The sequence below is a fragment of the Vigna umbellata genome, chromosome 8 (genome assembly GCF_029865625.1).
Source record: "Vigna umbellata cultivar VRB3 chromosome 8, Vumbellata_1.0, whole genome shotgun sequence".
NCBI lineage: Eukaryota > Viridiplantae > Streptophyta > Magnoliopsida > Fabales > Fabaceae > Vigna > Vigna umbellata.
The window spans coordinates 14,020,712-14,029,876 of NC_142172.1; the positions used below are offsets into that span (position 1 = coordinate 14,020,712).

General features: G+C 32.7%; 1 protein-coding gene across 1 annotated transcript; it reads right to left on the reverse strand.

Annotated features, from left to right (window-relative positions):
• Window positions 1–330: 330 nt before the first annotated feature.
• On the reverse strand, window positions 331–4,579 carry LOC124842969 (Enhancer of polycomb-like transcription factor protein). The gene is made up of 4 exons (XM_047319589.2): window positions 3,552–4,579; window positions 1,850–3,190; window positions 1,250–1,364; window positions 331–813 (listed from the first exon to the last, which is right to left on the reverse strand). Exons 1-4 carry the CDS (start codon window positions 4,065–4,067, stop codon window positions 581–583), a joined length of 2,205 nt encoding a protein of 734 aa, XP_047175545.2. The 5' UTR covers window positions 4,068–4,579; the 3' UTR covers window positions 331–580.
• Window positions 4,580–9,165: the final 4,586 nt, after the last annotated feature.

Here is a 9,165-nt window from a genome sequence, read left to right on the forward strand (position 1 = left end):
TTTTAGAATGAGATAATAAGTATTTTCCTTCAACGTCCAGATTTTTCATAGCTTAAATTCAGCAAGGGGAGATAGGGATAATTGTCCATGGTCATTTCACCTAATAAAATTCTTGGACACTTTCCATCCAGAATGAAAGAAAGATGTGAAAGAATTTTATGATGCAGGAAACAAAACCATTTGTCCATTAGCAGCTAGGAAGACAAAGCTATGAATGAGACATCCAGGGCTTGTTTTTAGTGGTTTACCTTTTGAGCTGGTGTGGGCCTCACGTTGGGCTTCCACAAGAATAATAATAATAATTAATAATAGAGGCATAGGGCATCTTCATGTCATGAGGCTCAGAAATCCTGTATTTCATTTTTCATTTTCATTCTTTTGGTACTATCTTCCTTCCATGGAGACCAACCAACCTCCTACTCATACAAAAGATTGGTTGAGGTCTTCATTTAAATCCAAGTTATACATACAAGCAAAAATCTGTACAGTGTTTACAATAAAACAGCAGCAGATTACTATGATCCATCCTGTAATAAAATTTGTGGTGTGATGATAATTAGCATAGGAGTGTATCTAACCGTCAATCAAGAAAATATGCTGCTGCGTCATCTACTGATTCAGCGGCAAGAGCTGCTTCGGCTATTCTAATTAACATTGTGGCCTTGTAGGTGGCCAAATCTGCATTCTGAGCAAGAGATTGAGCCCTTCTGCGTTTGTGTATGGCTAATTCCATAGACATGTTTGCATTGGCTTTCGCTTCTTCAATCCTCAGCATTGCATTCTCTTCCATCGCATCTTGTTCAGCTGCAAATGCTGAAAACGAATACAACATCAGACAAACAATTACAACATTCATCCGTATACACAAGTAGACACCTGCGATTTAAAAACCCCGTCAACAAATAAAATCCAACATGACTTCAACAAAAGTCCAACACGACTTTAACAAAAGATTAATGAACAACTCATCGTTCTACCCTCACCAAAAAACATCCCAACCAAAACTAACAGTAGTCCATATTAGCAACGGAAGAAGCTTTATGAAATCAATGTAACGAGCAAGGGAAATGTTCAAAGCATTTGTGTTCAATAATCAGCCCCCAGACAAAATCATTGGACAAACAGCTCAAACACTAGTGTTTCTGTTGCATAAGATGAACAGCAAGAGTCTACTACAGAGACCAGAAAGGGTCATGGAAAATCCACTACTGGAAAATTCAATACTCTTGGCATTTTGTTGAAGAATTACCTTTCAAAACACTTGGTTGATTGCTTCTACCCAACTGACTGGGTTGTCTCTTAAACGACCTCCTTTTTCGTAGCAAGGGCTTAGGGATAAGTGGAGCTCTCTTTGATTGATGACCCTGACACAATTAAATTAACTAAGTCAACTACATAATGGGGTTGACCTACTGAAATTTAAAACAATGCCACTACCCAAGACATGCCCCAAACAAAGTACCAAACAAACATTAGGAAAAGAAAGAAGAACGCGTTAAAAGCTATGAGAAGAGATTATCAAGGCAACATAGGTATAAAAAATTCACATACAAAGACAAAATATCTCAAACAATTAGGAAAATCCCTGCTTATGCCACTGGTTATAAAAAGACAAAATATCTCAAACAAATAGGAAAATCCCTGCTCATGCCACTGGTTATAAAATCCACTGCATTTTCTGATTAACTAAGTTCATGTAATGTGCTGAGAAGTACATGAGAATGTGGGATTAGATGCATAATTTTTTAGTACTAAGGAAACAGGTAGTGTGCATAGACAGCATTTAACATACACCATATAACTGGCAATCTACAATTAACATACCCTCAAATCATGATTGAAATTTTACCTGGAAAACCCTAATCAACAAAGATCGTTTTTGCTTCCGTTTTCTCATCCAATAGTTATATACAGCTTCTACCACTTCCTTGCTACCAAGGTTCTGACAACAACAAGTTGCAGATTTTTCATCAAACGGATCATCTGGATTGCAATAATAAACCTTCTCCAAAGTATCAATAATTAACTCAAAATTATCATCTGACACAGGATTTTGACACTCGGCGTTGAAATTTTTCAGCCACTCCTCGTCTTCAGAATCCATGTCATAATTTGCAGTTGTCCTAGCCATTGCTCTAGTTAACTCATCACCAAAGACAGATATGTATGTATCTGGTCTGTGAAAGGGGAAACTGTTACTTTCTGCATACGAAGAGACCTCACGCACACCTGGAACTGGTATAAATTTGGCAGCAGTAGAAGGGATATTACGATCGGAACACTTCTTATAAAGGTCTTTAAAGACATTCCAGTCTTGACGATTGGTAAACTCCAGTTTCCACCCATTGTCCAAAGAATACATGATTGCATGAGTGAATCGATTGGATGAGCAGGGCCGCATCACTTTTTCTGCTTTGAATGTACTTCTTGTTAATCCATCTTTCTTTACAGTGAGAAGCCATTCTTTTGAAGCAGACATCTCTAAAGTAACAATTGCTCCCTCTACCCTTTGGCATTGGTGTATCTCTGATACCAGTAAGTTTGCAGAACATGAAGATAAACCCAGTGTTTCTTTTGAATCGACTATAGCTGAACTAGCTTGTTTGAGGCTACTAGTGGTGCTACCATTCGCCAAACTTCTAAGTTTCTTGCTAGAGGTCACAACAGAAAACTGGCTATTACTTCTCCTACCACCTGTTAGCTCAGAAGCAACTGCTCCATTTCTCCGTAAACTCCCCATAGAAGGATTACGCGCTTTCCTTTTCCTTAGTGAACTTCTCCTCTTCTGAATGCCTCTAGAGTTCAGCATGTTCCTATACTGTCCATTTCGACCAGCTGCTCTGGTGGTGGACTTGACAGAAGAATGTAAGGATAAAACATCATTGTTTTCAATAACATCAGATGTAACAGTTCCAGTCTCAGACGGTTCCCTTTTGAAGGTATCACTGGAAATCTGCTTTTCATTCTGGTATTCCAATAAATCCTCGTCTGATTCAATATCCTCAACATCACTATGCACATTTATTGGATTACATACAAGAAAAAATGACCTATGCATAGATCTAAAGAACATCGCAGAATGCAGATACTCAAAACAAGAAGGAACAGCAGAAAAGTCCACAGAAAACAGTGGTACAAACTTTGTGACCCCAAAGAATTGGCATATTCCAGAGTTTACAGCAGAAGGACCCTGAAAGATGAAAAGATGCAGAAACATTTTTACATCAGTGAGAAAAATAAGAACCGGAAACCAACAAGAAAACGAGGATTCATTTCTTATCACTTCAAAACACTCCACAAAATCACCTAGGAGCTTTTATTCAACTTTTTTATTAGTATTAGAAATTTCACTTGCCCCATCAAATCCACCAATTCAGTTTCCGACAATTTAGACCGTGAAATATTACCCACTCCTCTAAATAGTCCTTAAACAAATGAGAATATACAAGTAATCCCCCTAAAGGATAAATTAATTGCAATAGTTTAAGCAAAGTCTTGTGAACCAAATTGATGGTTTAATCCAGACAAATATAAAGAAGAACCGATTTTACCTTCACGAATTGCATCCCCTCCAAAGCAAAAACACCATTAACAGTCCCCGACATTAAAAAACCCGAAAGTTTCCTCATCGAAATCCGAACCCTCTTGGCATACCTCACAACCGAAGCCAACAGTCTCAAAAACAGAGCACTCTTCCCGGCAGTGCGACTCACAACAACCGAAAGCACACAAAGCGAAACCTCCACGCTCCTTTTAGAGCCTTCCTTCTTTAACCCCTTCCGCCTCCTCACATACACAATGCCAAATCTCCTATCAATAGTCTTGTCAGGTGCATCAACCACCGGTTCTTCGCGCCTCCCCTTCACAGTGCCACGTGGCGTCACGACAGTGTCAAGTTTCGTCACCTTGGACGGCGTCACCGCCCAATCGTCACCATCGTTGGATCGTTTAGTCTTCACCTCACCCGAATCCGGCCACAGCCGTCGCCCAGAGCGCAAAACTCGGGCCGAGTCGGCTCCTTTCATGCCGAACACTCTCGTCGTGCGGCGCATCCCAGCCGCCGGCATTTCCGTAAGGTAAACCTCGGTAAAAACCGAACCGAACTGGTTTTTTCTTCTGCCTTCAAGATGACAGTCTCACATGATATTTCCAGTACTACGGAAAAAGAAAAAAAACCATGGCTATACAAAATCGAACAAGGATCATGTCCGATTATAAATTAATCATAAAAAGAGGAAAAACCAAGAAAAGAGGATTATGGGAAAAAAAGAAAAAAAAAATCGAGAAATTTTAAAGGCGGATCTTTGAGACCGAGATCTGCGTACATGAGAAGAGAACAGAAGAAGATAACAGAGAGCGTCGCAGAGAAGAACAGAGAGAGTGAGGTTCACTGTTTCGGCTAGGGTTTATGATTAAAACCGCTGTGAGGGAAGGAAGAGAAGAAAAAAGGAAAGAGAGAGAGTTTTGACGATTGATGAGAGTCGTTAGATTGGAACGATGGAGGGTGGAGATTGGTTTGGCTCACAGACCGATGCAGCTCCCTCCAAAGAGCATTTTCTTGTTTCACAAGACTGGAAGGAGAGAGAAAGGAAGAGGGTGGATATTTTAAAGACACGTAAGAGTTGTCAGTGATGGTGAAATGACAGTTTACAAACACAAGGCCTCCAACTTTTTTTACATTTCTACCTCAAATTATAATTATTTCTAATACATTAAACTTAGTAAATTAATTAATACCATACAAATATTAAATTTTATTACATCTAGTTTAATTTTTTATTAGTTTTATATGTAAGTTAGTTGTTATCTTTCAAAAGTATTTTTAAAATGTTTAAAATTAATTTCATTAATTTCTAGGTATTAAAAGTCGTAAACAACTATAAAAAACTGAATTAAACACGGTTCATTCTCCATGTTCACTTCTTGACACTTCTTTCTATTCCAGTTTACTGTCTTACACGTTTAAATCCAATAGTTTTGTTTAAAATTTAGATTGATAATTAAAACTGAATTAAAAATAATAACATTATTTATTGTACTTAAATATAATATTATATATATATATATTTCAAGTTCATAATACTTTCTTTTTATAAATTTATTTATATTGTTTAAGGTTGTTTTAAAAAATAATGAATATGAATTTGTAATTGATTTATAAAAATATGGATATGACAATTTTTGTAAAAAGTTATCACAATTTTTATTTAAAAAATCATAAATTTTGAAAAACTGCTTTTATAGTACCAAATTTATTCAAACTGAATGGTAGGATATTGATTGAAATTTTAGATTAAAATGAATGAAAGTGGATCATGTTTAATACTTTATTTAGTTAGGATAATTATTTATTAAAAACTAGCTACATATATCCTCCATTACTTTTTCTATTTCTACTTTAGTATAAGTCTTTCCTTTTCTCACTACTTCACCCAACATTTTTTTTTCCTTTTCTTTTTCCATTACTCCACATTTCCTCTACTGACCTATTTCATCGTTTCCTTCTCTCACCTATAAATGGTAAATGGGATTAACTTTATAAATTTTAATTCATAAAATTTCATTTTAATTCATTGGCTTTTACAAATTCAATCTAATTCATTCATTAATAACTTATTTATGAAGAGATATGTCATCCAATAAAAAAATTTAAAGTTATTTTTTAATTTGTATTTGAAAATTTTTAAATTTTTAAAACAAATTTAGAAATATGTTTTATAAATTTTTAAAAAAGATCAATTTAAGAAATACATACTTAATAACTGTAAAAAATATTGTTTTTTAGATACAAATTATATATATATATATATATATATATATATATATATATATATATATGTATGTATGTATAACAAAAATATATTTTAATTAATTTTAATACATAAAAAAAACTAAATCAACTTTTTAGAAAGATAGGAGTTGATATTGAATATAAGTGAAAAGATATATTTTAAACATTATTTTGAAAAAAGTCGAACTGTTTACTAAATAGAATTATTTGATTTAAATTTTAGATTGTAAATTTTAATTCATAATGTCATTATTTATCATATTTAAATATATTATTATATATTTAAAGTTAATTAATACATTTTTATAAAAATAATAGATTTTGATTTATAATTGTTAAGATTGTTTTATTATCTGACACTAATTTATTTATAATTTATAAGTACTTATTAAAATAAAATAAAAATATATATATATTATAATTTTCACCGTGATATAAATATAAGATAAAATTAAAATTATAAATGTAATAATAATTTACAAGATGTTTATTTATTTCAAAAATTCATAAAAAAATTTTAAAATAAATTACAATGATATAAAATTATCTTTACAATAATAAAAGGGTTTAATCATTTTGGTTCTTATTTATGCAAATTCGTGTCAATTAGGTCATCGTATTTTGAAAATGCTCAATTTAGTTTCTTTTTTGTCAAATTGAGTCAATAATGCCCTTGTTGATGTGGATGGCGTTAACTTTCTTGCCTCGTGGCATGCTGAGGTATCATTTAATAACCACGTGGCACAGTAAGAGGTCATGATGTAGATTTATTTGATTATTTTAAGTTTAAAAAAAGTTTAAAATAAAATAAGCTAGCAACCGCTCTCCCCTTTAACCCTGTCATCGTTCTCCTTCAAGAATTCCCTTTAACTTGCCCTCGGATTCCTCCTTGAGAAAGACAACATTTATATAAGATAGTGGACAAGGACCAATCCCGGAATGGGTGTCTACAGACGCAACCAAACACGGTAAGTAACCAGATTTAACGGTTAATAACAATATACAAATGAAAAACCTTGTCGATCTGAACTGTAAATCATGTTATAGTGCTCACAGCGAGGGAGAAGAGAAGGTGTGTACCATGTAATCAAAAGAGAAGGGAGAATAGAGGATATAAGATGGTGTATCGTTGATTCTGATCTTCACCTTGCCTGATCCACGCAATTCATTGGAAAAGAAAAGGATAACAAAACAGAAAGAAGAAAAAGGTGAGAAACAGAAAAAAGGTGAAAACACAATTCATCAACACTGCTAGAACATCATTCTTCGATACATCCTTCACACAATATCATCCTAAATCAATGAGTTTTAAGGGAAAATTATTGATTTTTACAGTAATGAGATTCAAGGTATATTTGTTTGAACCCAAAAACATAATTTTTGAAATTAGGCAAAACCCAAGAATCGAAACCGAAACTTTTGAGCACCCATCTGCACATACCTCCATCATGGTATGGACCCAGATACGATGATTAATTGCATTTACACCAGGATAAATATGTTTGCATATTTAACACCCCTTTAACTCGTGGCGGCACACCATTCATCTCGATATGCGCAAACTGCTCGAGTAGGCGGTCGAAGCCTGAGCCGAGGAGGAACTCCGACATGGTGGGCGAGAGCGGACAAAGGCCAGTGCTATCACTGTCGTTGTGAAAGAGCTCAAAGGTGCTGGAGCCTTCGTATTCAGTGGTGGAGTCATCGTCGGGTCCCTAGAGAACGATGACAGGGTTAAAGGGAAGCAAATGCCAGCTTATTTTATTTTAAAATTTTTTAAAACTTAAAATCAAATAAATCCGCATCATGACCTCTTAGTGTGCCACGTGGTTATTAAATGATACTTCAGCATTCCACCAGGCAAGAAAGTTAATGTCGTCCACAACAATTAACGACAAAGACATTATTGGCTCAATTTTACAAAAAAAAGAACTCAATTGAGCACTTTCAAAATACGAGGACCTAATTGACATCAATATGCAGAAACAGGAACCTCCGAAATGATTAAACCATAATAAAAGTGTACAAAATATCATTGAAACGGAAGAGTGATTTGAAGTTTATAAATGAATAATTGACTTAAATATATTTTTAGTTTATAATTTTGTTTCTATTTTAATTGGATACATTGTGAGTATTAAACTTAAAAATAAATATAATAATTTTAATTTAATGATATGAATTTTTTAATTTATTAAATAATATTTTAGATTAATATTTGAATAATAACGTGTTTTATAGGTTCAAATAATTTATTTATCAATTTAAAATGTATTTTACATGTAAAAAAATTAACATAATTAAGTTATAAGAATTATATTTATTTAATTTTAAAATTAAAAATTAAATTATATCAAAAACAAAAAGCAAGTTTTAATTTTAAATCAAAATTCATGAAAAAATATATTTAATACATTAAAGTTTTATTGAATTTACGTGTAATAAAAGATTGAGTGAAAAAGAAACAAAGACCCCTTAAGTCTTTCTCTTTTTTCTCTTTCCACTATTTCACTTTACCTTCTCTCCTTTTCAACACCTCTCACTACACACTCAGTGTACTCAACCTGTTTCATTTTTACTTCTCTCACCTAATAATCATAAACTATATTAATTTATTAACCTGATAAATTTTGCATTATAATGTATTGGATTGAAAAAATTCACTTATTCATCTCAATTCATTTATTTACAGCTTCTTTTCTTTATGTGCAGAGATATCAAGTCAAATTATAAAATTAGTTTAAAAATAAAATTAATTTTTAAAATATATTTGAAAAATAAATAAAATTGCAAAACAAAATGTGTATCTAATTTTAACATTTAAAACATGTCATTTAAGAAAGTCATAATTAAAAAATGGTTGAATTAATTTACAAGTGTTAAGGATTAATAAATCATCTAAATGTATAGAAAACGGATCATTCTCATAATGGTGAATAATTTTACACCAACACAAAGGAGATAGGTATTTTTTCTAATCAAGATTGATACAAAAGGTAACACAAAATATTCACTTATTATAAATACTTTTAAGAATAATATATTAATTTAATACATCCTAAATTGTTTTACAATTATCCAACATATATTAAAATTTGTTTGTTTCGGAGTGTAAGGTTGAGATCAACGGTCTAAAGTCTAATGAGTCATCTAAAGTTCGAAGGTTGTCATGAAGTCCAAGTTTTTTGTCTAATTACTCATCCAAACCACTAGAATATGTGCATAAGGCATCCTGATGTCAAAGTCAGCTTAATCTTGGTAATTTAAGAAAGCAATGACACAGTAAATGCATAACAACTACCTCATTACCTTAATCCTATATTTAAATGTTTTGAAGTGGACTTTTGATTAACATCAGCCTAATCATGACCCAATTG